The 18,238-nt window shown below is 42.4% G+C and overlaps 1 protein-coding gene across 1 annotated transcript; it reads right to left on the bottom strand.

Annotated features, from left to right (window-relative positions):
• Positions 1-14,941: 14,941 nt before the first annotated feature.
• Positions 14,942-18,125, bottom strand: LOC126615962 (protein HOMOLOG OF MAMMALIAN LYST-INTERACTING PROTEIN 5-like). The gene is made up of 6 exons (XM_050283908.1): positions 17,841-18,125; positions 17,631-17,731; positions 16,848-16,957; positions 16,592-16,667; positions 16,271-16,411; positions 14,942-15,914 (listed from the first exon to the last, which is right to left on the bottom strand). Exons 1-6 carry the CDS (start codon positions 17,932-17,934, stop codon positions 15,108-15,110), a joined length of 1,329 nt encoding a protein of 442 aa, XP_050139865.1. The 5' UTR covers positions 17,935-18,125; the 3' UTR covers positions 14,942-15,107.
• Between the last annotated feature and the right edge of the window lie 113 nt (positions 18,126-18,238).

Genomic DNA, 18,238 nt, shown 5'->3' with positions numbered 1-18,238 from the left:
GCTCATGGTGACAAAGATTCAGTCTGAACTGTGATCTCTTGTCTGACCGGATACCCACTTGCTCAGACACTCGCTTATTTGGACACCTATGTGCCTGGACCCAACTCAAAAACCATATAGATAGCCCCGACTCGATGACCCTACGTATAGCCTTGACTCAAAGACCCGACTTGCGGACCCAATCTGCGAATTTGACACATAGACCCAATATGCGAACCTGACAAGCGGACCCGAATCATGTCGAGAATCAACTCATAGTGAGTTCATGTTGACATAAAGTACATACTTGCAATGAGGAACACCACGAGCCGAGCCACCTCGTAGCGATTATAGCCTCTGGCCAAGCAACTTCGCAACGAGCATCGCCTCTAGTCAAGTAGTCTCGCAACGTGTGATACCTCTAGTCGAGTATTACTTTATGTTGAGCATTGCCTTGTGTTGAGTACTGGTTCAGGACAATATCTAGTCACTTCGGCCCACACATGGACTGGATTTGAAGTCTCTAGTCAAAAGACTCTCTTGACTGAAGACTTGGGGGACTTCTGTTGGTACCATATATTGGGCCTCGATATTTGGGCTTCATTATTGAGCCCATGATATATGTAAGAGGAGGAAACCCTTACTCTATAAAAGGGATCCTCTTCACTTTCAATAAGGGGGTCTCAGATCCAGATCCTCACAACAATGGAGGGCAATACCCTCTCAGCTAAACAGAGAGTAAATCGGCAAGGGCTGCATCCACAGAGAGCTCCATTGCCGATCTATTGTGATCCATACATTCATACAGTGAAACGGAATCAACATCAGTGTGGACATAGCTCAAACATTGGGGTGAACCACGATACATTTTTGTGTTCTTGTGCGTTTGTGTGATTCACAGTCAGATTTACGTTGGTCCAAGATCCGCCGGATTTTGTGCATCAACAATATGAAATCAATCTACTTGACAACACGAACATACACGTGTCGACCACACGCCGGCCAGAGGCCGGCCGTGCCGTCACGCGTCGCCCAAAGGGGCTGCACAGAATGCCCATGCATGCCCCACGAGCCCGTAAGTACAGGCGTACTCGCCTTCCTCGCGATTTTCTGCAATTTTGCAGATTTTTAAGCTAACTTCCAGGGCTCCTAACGAAGCTCGATTCTCAACTTGTCACATCCCGACCCGAGGTGAATCACTTCTTGGGCCCGCTCCACCATCGTAGCACGATATTGTCCGCTTTGGGTCCCGACCACGCTATCACGGTTTTGTTTCTGGGAACTCACGAGCAACTAGTGAGCTCATTCCCAGTGGGTCACCCATCTTGGGAGTGCTATGACCCCCTTCTGGCTTAACTTCGGAGTTCCTACGGAACCCGAAGCCATAGCTCGTTCCCAGTGGATCACCCATCCTGGGAGTGCTCTGGCCCATTTCTCACTTAACTTCGGAGTTCCTACGGAACCCGAAGCCAGTGAGCTCCTAAAAAGCATCGTGCTAGGTAAGGATATGAATATACATATAAAGATCACTCTCTTGGGCGATGTGGGATGTCACAATCCACCCCTCTTAGGGGCCCAACATTCTCGTTAGCACACCATAGCCAGGGTTAGGTTCTGATACCAATTTGTCACATCCCGGCCCGGGACGGATCACTTTCCTGACCCGTTCCACCATTGTAGCACAATATTGTCCGCTTTAGGCCTCAACCACGCCTTCACAGTTTTGTTTCTGAGAACTCACAAGCAACTTCTCCATGGATCACCCATCCTAGGAATGCTATGGCCCCCTTCTCGCTTAACTTTGGAGTTCATACGGAACCCGAAGCCAGTGAGCTCCCAAAAAGCCTTGTACTAGGTAGGGATGAGAATATACATATAAGGATCACTTCCCTGTGCGATATGGGATGTTACACACATAATATATTAGAGAGTATAATTGATCTTTAATATTTTTAATCCCATAAATTATGAGTTTTTTATTTAGAATCTCATTAATATAAATAATTACAAATTTTATTTTTAATTTAAAAATAAAATAACCTACATAGAAATACGTTATTACATTAATATTATGGACTTCAATCAAAAACTAAAAAATACAAAGGTTTTAGTCAAAGAACATTGATAGTTAGGGATCGCATCCAAAGTGTCCCTAAAGAGAATGGAAAAGTGTTTAGTGATTTTGGTGTCACCAAACTTTAACAAAAATATTTGGGTAAAAATACCCCCAAGACAAAAAACTTCAAAGGCATCCTAAAATAATACATCAAATATGGCAAGGCCATTTTTTGTCATTTTAACGGTGTTTTTTTAATAATTAATTTTTTTGTGCTTAAAAAAAAAATTAGTATCTCACAATAGGCTAGCAGTAATGTGATTCAATTTCTCTATTTTTAAACATTCAAAACATCTTAAGATGCGTGTGCCGATTATAAAAAATATCTTTCGTACGGATAATAATGTGATTAAATTAGTTGTCAATTTAAGCATATAAATACATTTAAAACGTGTAAATCATGATTCAAAAAATGTACGTGCATGCACGAAGTCTAGGAATATTATAAAAAGAGTTAGAAGACGTAAAAGCCACGACAATATTTGTACCTGAAGAACATCAACTCACAGCTCAGGATACAGACTCTGAACCCTAAGTTTCCTTATTATTGTGTTTGTTCTCAATTATTTTGTTTTTCTGTTAATTATTTTTCTTTTAGTTATTTTCTCTTTAGTTTTCTTTTCATGTTTTTACATAGTTTAGTTTATTTATCTTAGTTCAGGTTGTTTTTATCTTATAGTTTATTCTTTTTGTCGTTACTTTATCTTTGTTTTATTCTCCACACCTTGAGGACAAAGTGCAACATAAGTTTGGGGATCATAAAGTAAAATTTTAAGATTTTAATTTTTGTGTCAAGTTAAAAGTTTTCATTTTTTAAAAGTTAATATCCATAGTCTATTTTAAACGTTAGAACAAATAGACATGATGAAGGTTAATCTCACATTAGAGTATTTTCTATTTATCGCTGGTTATATACTAATTCATAAGTTATACTTTGAAAATTTGCACATTCACATTCACATCAATATGGTTTGTGGGGAGTGATATTGAAACACCTACTTTTAGTCTAAGTTTATTTTTAATTTTTGTTCTAAGTTTAGTTGTTATAAATAAAGTAATAATTGTTCCACCCAAGACTTAGCTTAGTAACTGGGTCAGTCTTGCCTAATTAGCAATTATTCACGCGTCAAATGATAGAGTTTTGGCATGGGGCAGGATGGTTGGTTGGTTTCATAGCTTTTTTAGCTTGAGTTAGTAAGTTCTTAAGGGTGTTCTACACCTTGTGCCCTAAAGCCCTTGTCGTTTGAGAGTCATTGACTTGTAGCTTGTTATATAGGTTGGATCAAAAGCTTAAGTGAACTGACATTGCACGACCACTACTATTACTGGAGAAAAAAAAATGAAAAAACAAGAAAAAAATAATAAAAAGAAGGAGAAAAATCGAAGCAAAAAAAAATAGTTACGTTTCAAGTTAGTATGTGTGAAGTGTTGAATAAAAAGGACGAGAGGTAAGAGTTTTGGTCAAGTCTTTTTAACTATGTTGGTTCACTTTACCCCAAAGGAAGTCTATGAATTTTTTTTTCTAATTGATTCCAAATGGCTTAGACTCTGTAGTGGGGTTAGTTGGAACTTTTGAAAATATGTTCTGATTTTTAAAGTTTTATATGGCTTGCAACTTAAAGTGAAAATTTGTCTTAGTTAAGTTTCTAGTTTGCTAGTTTTTATTTTTTAATTTTTTTTAAGTTTTGTTTTGCTTGAAGACAAGCAAAAAGTTAAGTTTGGGAGTATTTGATGAGTCAATATTGTACTATATATTTTACCCTTATCTTAGTATTAATTTATTGATTATTTTGTGGGAAATTTGATACTTTGTTATGTATTTTTAATGTAGGACATTCGACTTTCTCTTGAGCAAAATGTGATGGAACAGACGAATTTTGGAATGATTCAAATTGGAGGACGTTCATGTATCTCTCAACTTGTTCATGTCAAAGTTTCATAATATTCTACCAAGCGGTGTATTTATAGCAATGAAATAAAGAAGCAGTGTGCAGTTCTGTCAAAGTGACGTTTTGGACTTATTTGAGCTTTTTGGCGTCCAAGATGATGTCTTTTGGGTTCAAGGTCTTCTGCAATTATGTTCAGGACATCTCAAACTTTAATTCTAACCATTTTGGGCCTGTTTTGGCCACCTGGAAGTCCAAAAACGTGGCTGATTTGTGGATGGACAGATTTCCCAAAGTTAAAATAGGAATGTATTTCCTAGTTGTCTTATTCTATTATGTTTCTTAGTTTTTAGAAGACATTTTCTAGTATGGATTTTAATTATGTAATAGTATAAATAAGGTTTTTTTATCCATTAGGGTTAGATGACAAAAAGAGAGGAGAAGAACACATAATATTTTGAAGAAATTTTATGAATGTTAGTAACTAATTTCTGTTTGTTAGGGCGAGACCATGAGCCTTAACAAGAATACATAATGGTTTGAAGTTTAAGAGATTATCTATTTAAATTAAAGGGTAAAAAACTGTTTACTACCCTCATGTTTCGTGGTTTTCAACATTTAGTACATCAAGTTTTTTTCGTCTCAGAGTCATACCTAAAGTGTAAATTTTGGGACAGTCTCATACATCCGTTAGTCAAACTGTTAAGTTTTTCGTTAACTGTAACGTGGCGCACTGACTGGGCGCCACGTGTCATCCACGTTTTTTTTCTTTTCTTTCTTTTCTTTTCTTCTTCTTCTTCTTCCTCCGACTGCAACTTTCTTTTTTTTTTCTTTTTTTTTTCTTCTTTCTTCTTCTTCTTCTTCTTCTTCTTCTTCTTCTTCTTCTTCTTCTTCTTCCTCCGAATCTGCCCAAATTCAGTTTTTTTTTTTCTTCCTCCTTCTTCTCCTTCTTCCTTCCTCCTTCCTCCTTCCCCTTCTTTTCCTTCTTCCTTCCCCTTCTTCGTTCTTCTTCTTCTTCCTCCGAATTTGGGGGAAGATGAAAGTATTTTTTTTTTTTTTTTTTTGAGGAAGAAGAAGAAGAAGAAGGAGGAAGAAGGGGAAGGAAGAAGGAGAAGGAGGAAGAAAAAATTGCAGTCGGAGGAAGAAGAAGAAGAAGAAGGAAGAAGGAAGAAGAAGAAGGAAGAAGGAAGAAGGAGGAAGAAGAAGAAAGAAAGAAAGAAAAAAAAAAAACAAACTTCCCCAGATTTTGGAGGAAGAAGAAGAAGAAGAAGAAGAATGAGAAGGAAGAAGAAGGAAGAAGGGGAAGGAAGAAGGAGGAAGAAGAAGAAAGAAGAAAAACAAAAAAACAAACTTCCCCAGATTTCGGAGGAAGAAGAAGGAGAATGAGAAGGAATAAGGGGAAGAAAGGGAAGGAAGGAGGAAGGAAGGAGGAAGGAAGAAGGAGAAGGAAGAAGTAAAAAAAAAAAAAAGAAAAAAAAAAGAAAGTTGCAGTCGGAGGAAGAAGAAGAAGGAGAAGGAAGAAGAAAAGAAAAAAAAAAACGTGGATGACACGTGGCGCCCAGTCAGTGCGTCACGTCACAGTTAACAAAAAACTTAACAGTTTGACTAACGGATGTATGAGACTGTCCCAAAATTTACACTTTAGGTATGACTTTGAGACGAAAAAAACTTGATGTACTAAATGTTGAAAACCACGAAACATGAGGGTAGTAAACAGTCTTTTACCCTAAATTAAATTATTATTGATGTGATTATTGATGATTAAATTATTATTTAAGAGTTAATTAAAAACGTTTATCTCAATATTTTTTATTTTTAAAATAGATTTACAAATATGATTTGAAAAATTAGTCTACTTAACATTAAAATAATTAAAAAGCATTTATTTTATATCTCAAAAGTCTTCAAGTATAAAAAAAAAATTGAAAAGACTTATAATTTAAATAAACAATAAGAGCGTTTATTCAAGCATTTTCGAAACTTTGGGTTTGACGTCTCCACTTCGATCTGCAGTCACAATTTACCGCGATTTGTTGCAGCTCCCTGGGAGAGTGTGTAGAGTTCCGGTGTTCTCATTGGCTCGGGTGTTCACCACACCACCACTTTCTCACTGTTTGCTGCCCTTGTTAGCAGCGTTACTCGGGTCCTGCCCTGGGTTTCTTCCCCTTTGTGGCTTGTTTCTTCTTTTGTGGCTATGCTCGATCAGTTGTTTGCGGCTGCTGGATGCGATCGGAGTGGCGCTTGTCGGTTGGAGGTGCGAAAGCTCGCTTCTCGTGGTGGTTTACTGTAACAGAGGCGGTGGAAGCAGAAGACTTGGGTTCCTTTGCTCTTTTGGGCTCTTTTTTGGTAAGTTTGTTGGTCCGTTTGTGCTTGTATTTAGTTTTCTTTGGGCTTTGGTTTGGGTCCACTTTTGCTTTGTGTTAATTTTGTACCTTGGACCCTCTTGTGTGTTCCTTGTCTGGCTTTGGCCCTGGAATTCTATTTCCAGTTTTTCAAAAAAAAAAAAAAAAAAAAGTCATTAACCACGTCAGATGGAAAGTATCAGAATATATAGATTTTAGAGGCGTCAAGCACCGTGATGAATGATGATGCCAAGCTGCCAACAGCAAAGTTTCTTAACCGGTTAACTCCTCGCGCTAAAAGTCAAGAGCAGAGCACACGCCCAATGCCAGCCAACCAGAAAATAAGTCAGAATAATTCATCGCCAGAAAAATATTAACAAAGATTTAGAGGAATCCCTTGTGGATGCAAATTTTCTCCTCTTCGATCTTGGACGATTTTGCACCTACAAAACAATTAACACCTTAGGTTAAGGCCAAGAGCCTCACGCGCCCACGATGAATGGGGGGCTTTGGCCGAAGAACCTCCGATGCCAAAGTTAGAATTTAGAGAGAAAGAGTGTTTAGAGAATTTTGGGATTTTTGCCAAAGTGTTGGAATTGGTTTTTTGGTGAGAATGAGAGTATATTTATAGGGATAGGGGTGGCTAGGGTTTTTTGGGTTTAATTTAGGTTTAATTAGGAGTTACCAAATAATTAAAAAGGGAAAATGGTGGAAAAGGTAGAGAATATGATAAGCTCTTTTTGGATGGGAATGGCCGGCCCTTGGTGTGATTTTTGGGGTATAATGGGTGATTCAATTAGCCTTTAATATATTGATTATATTAATTGGTTGAGGATGTTATGGAATGTTTGAAATAAATGGCTAATTGAATAAGGAAAAAATGAGGTAAAAACATATATGGAATGAAATAGGTTTTGAATTGTTACCCATTTTGGGTACTCCTGACTTGATTGATGGATGATTCTCCACTGCTCGCGTGTAGGAAACTTGGTATGCCTCGAGGGTATTTTTGTCCTCTTTTGTCCAAAAGTCCACGTGTCGCCTAGTGAATATTTTTGGCTCCACAAATGCCCCCACACCTGTTGGGCTGCTCGCAGAAAAGGGCAGCAGGTGTAGAGATCTTCTTGCTTTAGGAAACTTAAGACTGCTTCCTATTTTGATATTGATTCTCTCTTTAATAGGAAATTAGATCCTTCTAGGAAAAGGAAATAAATTTCTCTCAAAGCCTATTTAAGTCCACCTTAAGTGGGTTATTAAATCAACTTTGAAGAGCGATTTATTCTACCATACAAGAGAGAGATAGCTTAGAGGATATTTGTTCCCCCTCCTCTAGCAATCTTCTACATCTTGCTCGTGCAAAGGACCGTCTTTCGTTGCTTTCTTCGTCTTCTTCGTGCCGCACCAATGTAAGAAAAATTTAATTTTTCTTGCCTTATTCTTGGATAGTGCTATTGCGGGGTAGCCGTCGGGGTGGTGCGGCAAGTCGGCTGGCAGGGGCCAGGAGCTGGCTCGGCATGGGTTGAGGATATGTCGTGGCAGGGACCACTGCTTGGGTAGCTTGGCTTGACTTGAGCCAAGGGCAGCTTGTGCAGCTAGGGGTCGAAGATTGTGGCGCTGGGGCGCAGTGCTAGGCGAGCCGCATGGCTCATGTCCTTTGGGCTCTTGGACCTGACTCGGGCCAGGCTGGCGATTGAGAGAAATAAGGAGATTGCGGGTCTCATGGGCTGCTAGAATGTTAGGCATGCATGCCTCATGCCTGCTGGAATGCTGGGTTGAGCTCCCCTGCTGATTACCATGAATGTCGTTGGCTGCTTAGTCCTCTTTGCTGAAAGAAAGGTGGGCTGCTCCAGAAAGATGAGGTAAAGAGGATCAAGGCGGATGCATTGGCTCGTCCGATCGCTGTCGTGGAGCTTACTATGAATGAAGATGGGAAGAATAGATTTTCCCCGCCTACTCATGAGATGCCAGTTAAGAAAAAAAAACTGAAGACTTCTTCTGCTACTCATGAGGGTCCGCTTGCTACCGAGAGGTATGTGATTGACATGACTTCTTCCAATGGGAAGAAAAATAAGGCTACTAGATCTGAGCATGTGGCGTCTTCCATGTTGAGAATGGCTAGTACAATTGTGGATAAGATTGCTCAGCGTAAAGGTTTTATCATGCCCCCAGTGCCGAAGTCTGTACCAGGACGTTCTTTGGGAGCCAAGTTCGGTTCACCTTTGTAGAGACTTGCTATTATGAAGAGTGGTAAGGTGGACTCTGCTGCTAAAGTGGCGCCAAAGCCTGCTCCCTTTGCTGCTGAGATTGATTCGCCTCAGATTCAAGATCTTAAGCTTGCAATTTCTGAGCTTCGTTTTGCTGTTTATGCTAAGAAGGGAGTGGATGAGCTTCTCTATTTCTCCGGAAGACTTGCTTGTTTTTACTTTTAAGGCTTCCATTGGTAAAGTAGTTGGAGAAGTTAGTGCCCAGACTGGGGCAGCCAGGGGTGAAGCGCTGGATGATGCCGCTGCTAAGAGCGTTACGGCTATTGAAGGTGTGGCGACCGAGTAGTCGTGGGATGTCCAAGCTACTGTAGTGTATTTTATGTAGCCTTTAGGATTTTCTTTGTTTTTCCTTGTAGCTTTTGTTTTGCTTGAACTCCTTTGGCCTTTGCTAGTTGTTTATAAACATGTTTTCCTTCATTTTTCTTCATCTTCACTTCTTTTGTTCATGCCCTAACCTTTAGACTTGATGGACCAGTGGCAGGCATGCTACTTTTTTATAAGCAGACAAACTCACGTAGCCTATGCAGCCGTAGGTGTTGGTGTAGAACTTTGCAAAGTTATTAGCCATAGGGTTGGCAGCCGGATGCCTTACTTACAGAAGCAGACAAGTCCGCGTAACCACTAGGCTGTTAACCTTGACTTTCTTCAATTCCGTAGGTTGCGTAGCAAGTATCACAACACTTTAGGACTTGGTGTAGGTTGTTCCGCGCTTGGCAGAGGTGAAGCTTATCGACTACGTAGCATGTCGGCAGTGGATAAAACTTCGTATATGCGCGCTAGCTTGTTTAACCTTTCACAAGAATGTGCGGTTGTATAAGTCTAGTGCGGCTTCACTGCTCGAAGGGCAAGCCGTAGGCAGTCTTCCGGAATCCGTAGGCTACCTTAGTGCACTCGGTAGCAGCTTTAGGATTCCAGGGCAGCCGTCCATCGGATGTACTGCGTAATGTGCCCTCTCCGTCTCTAGGGCCTGGTTCCCCACGGATTAGGCCAAGAGACCCAAAATCCTTCAGTTAGCTAAGCCTTGAAAAAGACCATTGCGGCTGCTTCTAGGAATCCTGGCGCAAGCCATCGTGCATCTAGTTATACTAGGGCAGCCAGGCTCATCCACGTCTGGATATTCGGAGTGTAAAGTTTATCCTCCCGTCTTGGAGAGCTGACCCATATGGGTGTCGGAGAATTGGTTTACCCTCTCGCACTGGAGAGCATGGTTGGTCCCTCGGGGGGCGCAATTCCTGCGATGAGTCCCTAAGAAGGGCGCAGTCTTCTTTTGAAGTGCATGAGTGATTAGTTGTTGTAAGCATGCAACCAAGCCAAGTTGTGATTACTTCTAAATTCCTCATTGAAAAACGAGTGAAACGAACGAGAACTTTAGCTGTAAGGTAGGAACTGCATAACAACTGGATAGTCCTCAGCTTGTGAGGTGGTGCCCGTCGAGCTTATTGAGTTTTCGGGTTTTGATGTAGCAGGAGGTCACACATGGTACTTCTTCAGATTGTAGGCCATCCATTTCTTTTCAATCTTTTTGCTGCTTCATGGTGGTGAGGGTGTAATTACTCTTGCCCCCTACTTTGCTGATCTTGTACGGACCTTCCCAGATGGGATCCATCTTTTTGGAGCCTTCTCTGCCGGCAATGATGAAGGCTTTTCTGCGTCGTCGACATGCAAATGCCAGAAATCTCCATCGGGTGGAGTAGGCGCAGCTAGAGTGTGCTCGGCTACTTCTGAGGCATCATTGGGCCGCTCTGTTGCGTCACCTAGGTTCGGCGTGAAGACGCAGTAGGGAGCTGTGGAGATAGGGCCATGTCATACGCAACAGGAGATGCTCAACTGCCGGTATTGGGCCACTCTAGAGTTGAATCATTGAGCAAGGGTCGGCTAGGGTCGTGTGATGCGCAGCAAGAAATGGTACTCAACTGCCGGTACATGTTGCTCCTATTAGAATCTTTTAGGGTGACGAGGACAAAACTTGCTTTCGAGTGTGTCCTTCTAGTGTTGAGTTCGTCAGAAAACTTTACATCCGCCAGGGTCTACGCCTTTATCGTCGCGCGTCTGGATTGGGCAGAATAATACGTCATTAGGATGACTGCGTGCGTTTGAAGGTAAAACTTAAGCTTTTAGGTTACAACAACAATCGCCAAAGTTAGCTTTTGAATTTCTGATAACATCAATGATAGCTTTTAAACTGTGGAATACAACTGATAGCATCGAGAAGAGCTTTTAAACTGTGGAATATAGGTAGTCGGGCCCCCAGCTCTTCTCGCATGATGGTAGAGCTTATTGCTACTTTAGATACCGTCAAACATGCGAATAAGTCTTCCGCTGCTTCTAGGGAGGTGATGTCGGGTACTTCTTCAGGTCCTTAAATGTGCATTGGCGAGCCTCATCCCAAAGTGCATGCTTCTCTGCCAAAGCAAAAGAGTCTGCTAAAGTTAGATCCTCTTTCATGATCAATTTTCCAAATAACGGGTGGTCTGCTGGAAGTCCTTTTTGGAAGGCTGCTCTAGCTATCGAATCGTTGCATCCGACTATTTTTGCCTTCTCTACTTTGAACCTCCTCACATAGTCGCGAAGTGACTCCTTTGGGTTCTTCTTGACGTTGAACAAATGATCAGATTTCTTTTTGATCGAGCGATATGATGAATATTCTTTGGTGAAAACCAAAGAAAGTTCGTAGAAATTCCGGATGGATTGTGGCGGCAGGGTGTAGAACCAATCTTGCGCCTCGCCTTGTAGAGTGGTGGCGAATATCTTGCACATAAGCTCATCGTTGTTTCGATAAAGGATCATTGCACTTTGGTAACGTTTTAAGTGTCTCTCCGGGTCTTCATCCCCTTTGAAAAATGTGAAATGTGGCATGCTGAACTCGCGTGGAGGCTCTGCCTGCTCGATCTCCTCCGTGAAGGGTGACCTGCTTATGTTGGTTATGTTCCGTCGTAGTGCCTCGTCGGTGACCTCGTTGCGTTGGAAATCATGTAATCGCTTGGTCAAGAGTCTTTCTACTTCTTCCTGAATTTGCCTTTGTTGGGGTAGCGGAGCTCTCGGCTGCCCCCAGTCATGACTTGCTGGTCTAGGCTACTCTTCCATTTGTTTGGCTCGTCTATGTCGCGGATGCAGTGCATGTGGTGCGTTCTTAGTAGGCGAGCGAGTTCTTCGCAGGCTGCTGGTTGAACTTGAGCTGGATTGAGTGACTGCTTCTCTCCGTCCGTCGTGCTGTCTACTCTGATGTGAGGTGGAGGACGCTCCTTGTGGGCTTAGCTGCGAATAGACACTTTGCCCAGAAGGTTGTTCATGTTGACTATCGGAGTATGACCCCAACCGTGAATGTATGCTTCTCCATAGGCCTAGTCGAGAGTGCATGCTCCTTCGCGCTCTAAGACGGGAATGTACACTGCCCAAACGTTCGGCTCGTGGCTGGTCGAGTGGCTGCTTATCGGGACACTGCTGGAAATGTTCGTCTGCCCTTGTCCTACTTTGGGATACCTCGTCCGGGGCACGTTGGATCCCGATACGTTGCAAAAGTTTATTCACCAAGGTTTTCTGTTGTGCAAGGGCGCTCGTCAACTCTATGACTTGTCGAGACAAGTGTTGTTCGCCATTTGGATTGGAAGAGCTTGGAAGGAATGCGCCTCCTTGGGCAGTGGAAATGTGGTAGACTCCGGGCGCGAGATTTGAGTTGGGAAATGTCAAATCTGCGAAAAAATATGGTGAGAATGCCCCCGGCTCGATGGTAGGTCCGGATGGTTGAGATAGTCTTGGGCCGACTTGGGCTGCTTAGAAAGCCACGAGAGCAGGCTGGGCCGTGAGAGTGGGCTGCTCGAAAGAAGCAGGCTGGACCACGGGAGTGGGCTGCTCGTCGGGAGCAGGCTGGGTCACGAGAGCAGGCTGCTTGGCAGGAGCAGGCTGGGCCACGGGAGTGGGCTGCTTGGCAGGAGCAGGCTGGGCCACCGGAGTGGGCTGCTCGACGAAAGCAGGCTGGGCCACGGGAGTGGGTTGCTCGTCGGGAGCAGGCTGGGTCACGAGAGCAGGCTGCTTGGCAGGAGCATGCTGGGCCACGAGAGTGGGCTGCTTGGCAAGAGTAGGCTGGGCCACGGGAGTGGGCTGCTTGGCAAGAACAGGCTGGGCCACCGGAGTGGGCTGCTCGACGAAAGCAGGCTGGGCCACGGGAGTAGGTTGCTCGTCGGGAGCAGGCTAGGTCACGAGAGCAGGCTGCTTGGCAGGAGCAGGCTGGGCCACGGGAGTGGGCTGCTTGGCAGGAGCAGGCTGGGCCACGGGAGTGGGCTGCTCGTCGGGAGCATGCTGGGTCACGAGAGCAGGCTGCTCGGCAGGAGCAGGTTGGGCCGTGAGAGTGGGTTGCTTGACGGGAGCAGGCTGGATCACGGAAGCAGGCTGCTCAATGCGCGGTGCATGTGAATGTGAGGCTTGGGCTTGGGTCCACGTAAACTTGGATGACACGGTTTGGATCGTGGTCTTGGTACCGTGAGCCTTGGATGGCACGGCTCGGGCCGTGGTGAAGGCTCCATGGACCTCGCCACGAGTGGCTACCGAAGTAGCCACCGCGGTGGTTCCCATGGTGGCCATGGTGAAGGCACCATGGACCTCGCCGTGGGTGGCTACCGAGGTAGCCACCGCGGTGGTTCCCATGGTGGAAACTCGTGGTGGTGATGTCGTTCCCTTATTGTCGCATTTTGCCTCACGGATCTCCGGGCCATGGTGAAGGCTTCATGGACCTCGCCACGAGTGGCTACCGAAGTAGCCACCGCGGTGGTTCCCATGGTGGCCATGGTGAAGGCACCATGGACCTCGCCGCGGGTGGCTACCGAGGTAGCCACCACGGTGGTTCCCATGGTGGAAGTTCGTGATGATGATGCCGCTCCCCTTATTGTCGCATTTAGCCTCACGGATCTCCGCAATCCCATTTCTTGAACATTAGGAATTTTCACTTGTGGAATTTTCTAAATTTCTAGCCATTATATTTTGCTTATACGTTTTATCAAAGAACCTTTGCAAGTAAAAAATTCTAATAATAAGAACGTATGAAAAATATTCAAATGGACTAGAAAATAAAGAAAAAACCTTTTTGTGCGAGAGTCTTCTACGAGTATGGATTTCAACTCTCAATGAAAGCATCAATTTGTGGATGCAAATTTTCTCCTCTTCGATCTTGGACGATTTTGCACCTACAAAACAATTAACACCTTAGGTTAAGGCCAAGAGCCTCACGCGCCCACGATGAATTGGGGGGGCTTTGGCCGAAGAACCTCCGATGCCAAAGTTAGAATTTAGAGAGAAAGAGTGTTTAGAGAATTTTGGGATTTTTGCAAAAGTGTTGGAATTGGTTTTTTGGTGAGAATGAGAGTATATTTATAGGGATAGGGGTGGCTAGGGTTTTTTGGGTTTAATTTAGGTTTAATTAGGAGTTACCAAATAATTAAAAAGGGAAAATGGTGGAAAAGGTAGAGAATATGATAGGCTCTTTTTGGATGGGAATGGCCGGCCCTTGGTGTGATTTTTGGGGTATAATGGGTGATTCAATTAGCCTTTAATATATTGATTATATTAATTGGTTGAGGATGTTATGGAATGTTTGAAATAAATGGCTAATTGAATAAGGAAAAAATGAGGTAAAAACATATATGGAATGAAATAGGTTTTGAATTGTTACCCATTTTGGGTACTCCTGACTTGGTTGATGGATGATTCTCCACTGCTCGCGTGTAGGAAACTCGGTATGCCTCGAGGGTATTTTTGTCCTCTTTTGTCCAAAAGTCCACGTGTCGCCTAGTGAATATTTTTGGCTCCACATCCCTGTTTTCCAAATCTTATCTGAATCATATGATGACACGCTCTCTCAAAACAGAAAACATTGTGCGTAAGCATGTCTTGTTTAATTCATAGAAACTTTAACGAAAAGCTCCCGGTTATCTTTATTTTAACGAAAAATCTTATTTTTACACTAAAAAATCAATCATGATACTATTCAATTTACCATTTATTTTGTTCTTATCGTTAAAACTTAAAGTTTTCAAATTATTTTCGTTAGTTTTTCTTTAATTAATTCATTCATCTGTCTAAAAACCTTACAAAAACTACAAGCGGTGGATCGCCCTGGTAGATAAGGCATTCCGCTTCAACAAGCTGCGAACTCTCATTCATCCTTTTAGTCTAGGTTAGAGTAGAAACATCGCTTGCAAGAAGCCATATCACATGGATTGGTTCATCGGAGGAAAAGGTTGGTCACCGGCATATGATGTGTCCACCGACTTCCCTTGTGCATGCAAATGGTCAGCTTGAATATTACACAAAGATGAATGAAAACCAACTTCGACTAGAAAATCATAAATGCTTGAAAGAATATGAAGCATAAACCAACGGTTTTCTTTCTCATATGATGCATCACGTTTCCACGATAACAGTAAAAAGTTGCGCATCAATCCATCATCCAGTGATATTTACATGGAGAACACGCAAATAAACTACATGAAACATCTGGAATTCCACGCACCTAGAAAAGAGGAGCTTATTACTGACCAGCTGATGGATTCGTCAACATTTCAAGCGATTTTATCAAGTGATCTACTGCAACTGGCACGTCATCAAATGCCAACGCTCCAACTGCAAATCTTGCAGCCTTATGTGCCTCGGCAATTTTCTCAGGTGATGGCTGGTAGCTACTGTCATACTGGTACGTCTTGGCAGGGGCAGGAGGAGGAGCAGGTTCTGAAACAGTTCCATTTCTGTTGCTTGCCTGATATTGGGTAGTTGAAGGGTGGTTTGTTGTCGGAGGAGCTGACGGGGGAGAGTAGGCAGGGTCAGAGCCCTGATAATAAGAGGGATGGTGGGATGCGACTGCTGGAATATTGGCTTCTGTAAAACTTGGATACGATTGAAAATTAGGATAAGAGTAATTAGATTCATGTGGAGGATAGTTAGGTGGCAAAGGCTGTTGGGGTTCATGCGAGTAGGATTGCTGGTGGTATGGCTGAGAAAAATCAGACGTTTCTGGTCTATTTGTTGGAGGAGGTGGATGAAAATCATGGGAAGAGTAACCAGCAGTAGGGTAAGACTGAGGTGGCTGTGGCGCATTGTTTGCAGAATGCTGGCCTTTGACTTCATCATGGAACTTAGGTGTTGACTGAAGGCTAGTAGAACGCTGGAATTTGGCATCATCACGAAACTCAGAAGGTGCAAAGTTTGTAGGATGCTGATCTTGAAACTGCGGGGGTGCAGTTTTTATCGAATGCTGCCTGTTAATTTCATCATAAAACTGGGGTGAGGGATCAGATTGTGATCCAGGACTGGTAACTGCAGCATCGCTTGGACCAAGATCCTGCAAGGATAGAAATAGTTGAAGACGATTTTATACAATAAACAAAACCACTAACACTATCACATTTTACTTTCTCAATATATACTACAATTGTTTAACATATACTATTACTCAAATCATAAGATTGTACCACCACAATCTTATGCCTAAAAGTTAAAAATTTAGAATTGTTGTCGTAATTTTATACTTTGTTCTCTTTCCTGGTTGGAATTTTTACAACTTTGTTCTCAATGGTGAAAAACTAAGGAATCATTTCAAATAGGTTATATATTCAAAGATATCAAATCATTCAAGGAGAAAACCTTGATTCATCCAAAAAGCTCAAAAGTAAACTACTGTAAAGGTTAGAAGCATACATATGAACCACTCATTCCACTTGATGGAAGTGAAAGATCATCATCACCAGCAGGGGGGCCCGCTTGAGGCTTTCTTCCTTCTTTCAAAGCCTTCCTTATATCTGCTGCTTTCCAAGCTGCATACTTTTGTTTCTGCTCAAGCTGTAAAAGATCATAAAGATGTCAGTCACCCTCAAAATCCAACTGTATAACCTTCGAGTTAATAATAACATACCGAAAATAAAAATGTACACCACAAATCATTTAGATGGAGTCATCCAATCCTAACAAAAAGGATAATGACACATCAAGTGGCATTGCGAAATAGAATTAGAAACTCACATCCGGCTGAACCACGCCGAATTGGTTAAGAATCTCAAAGAAAATGCTTGCAGCGTAGAATGTTTTTGCAGTACTCCTGCAACAAGTTCAAAAGAATATTTTTGTATCACATGCTATTAACAATTTCCACATAAAATATAAATATGTCAAAAAACATGACCGACAAGCACAAAGGACAGGAGGAGCTCTGCATTTCATGAAACCTAGAGGCGTAGTGTTATGATAACTCAAAGTCTCAAGGGACATATTGACTTACAAATCTGCTCGACCAGCACGATCTTGCTTGTCTGCCTTGCCAAAAACATTTAAGGCAAATCCCTCAAGGTACAGATTGTCTTCAGGCCCCAACTTCAGTGACTTCTTATCCTATAGAGCAAAAGGGTGAGTATACATTGAGATGGGGGAACAAAAATCTACAAATCTTATCACAAAATAATTTGTCAAAAAGATCAACAGGACAAGTTATATGGTAAAAATTCAAGACCAATCATGGAAGAAATTACAAGACAATTAAAGCAACAACAATCAAATTTCATTTTCCACTAAAAAGTAACCATCTTTGGTCCCTAGAGAATAATCTGAGTCTCCAAGGATGAACCTCCAACAGTATATTTATAATCATACGTAACCCGAAGATTCTTAGCAATGAACTGGTAGGCAATAGACAAATGCTCTTGTTGTTTAAAATTCAACCACTACTTCATTACTAAAGAAACCAAATACTAAAATCTTAGATTCAATTGCAAAGGCATCCCATGGAGCAGAAACATATCATGGATTCAATTGCAAAATAAATTCCAAAATCTTAATTTCGCCATTGATGCTAGGCAACGGGTAATCCCATTGTTGCACAGAGCAACTAAAAATCGGGATGAATTAAGATTTTTGTACCGAATATCAAAGTATAAGACCATACAAAGGTTGATTTTTTCCCAGGTACCAAACAGATCCCGTTGATGAAACAAATTAATACAAAAGACCACCTTTCCAAAACAGAAAAACGTTAAAAAGAATCAGTTATAAGGAAGAAAGAAAGAACCTTTTCAAGCTGCTTCATGAGGGAAACAAGGAGGGAATTCGTGGTCTTGGTACGCTCGCTCTGTGGGATCTTCAACCCTCGCTCCATTGCGTATAATCGACCTAAATTCCATTCAAATTTTTAAAAATTGAATTGTCAGAAATATGATTTTTAGAGATAACAATCCGTAAAGTTTCAGTTTTGTTTAGAGAGAGAGAGAGAGAGAGTTACAGTAATAAGCGACGAGAGGCTCGTGCTTCTGCAACTCATCGGCGCGCTGGAGGTACGGCAACAGCAGCTTCGCCGGCTCGTTGTCGCTCGCCATCTATGCCTTCCTTCTTCCTCTGTTCGATCGATTCGACAGAGAGAAACGATTTCGGACGATTTGGGCGAGGCAAAAGCTTCGAGTACCAAGGCAGAGAGAGAGAGAGTCTACACTCTACGACGGGTCTGATCGTCGGAGAAGAGTATCTTCGGACGCCGACGTCGTCAATGCTTAAGAAGAAAGCAAGTGATTACGCGGGTTTGCTGGTTGATAAACCCAACGGGCCGCCTTATTGTCAAAATTTAATGGGCCATGAAGTATACGGCCCATAATAACTTTTGAATCTCGAAGCTTCGCAATGCCT

The sequence above is a fragment of the Malus sylvestris genome, chromosome 3, assembly GCF_916048215.2.
Source record: "Malus sylvestris chromosome 3, drMalSylv7.2, whole genome shotgun sequence".
Classification (NCBI taxonomy): domain Eukaryota; kingdom Viridiplantae; phylum Streptophyta; class Magnoliopsida; order Rosales; family Rosaceae; genus Malus; species Malus sylvestris.
The sequence above is the reverse complement of the archived record's forward strand: the minus strand, read 5'-3'. Positions and strand labels throughout refer to the sequence as shown.

What these genes read in the sequence shown, in the direction of transcription:
- LOC126615962 (XM_050283908.1), bottom strand. Translation starts at nt 17,934, where the DNA reads ATGGCGAGCGACAACGAGCCGGCGAAGCTGCTGTTGCCGTACCTCCAG. An exon ending in GCCTCTCGTCGCTTATTACT is followed by an intron (nt 17,732 to 17,840) that starts GTAACTCTCTCT and finishes AATGGAATTTAG; the next exon opens with GTCGATTATACGCAATGGAG. An exon ending in CGTGCTGGTCGAGCAGATTT is followed by an intron (nt 16,668 to 16,847) that starts GTAAGTCAATAT and finishes AACTTGTTGCAG; the next exon opens with GAGTACTGCAAAAACATTCT.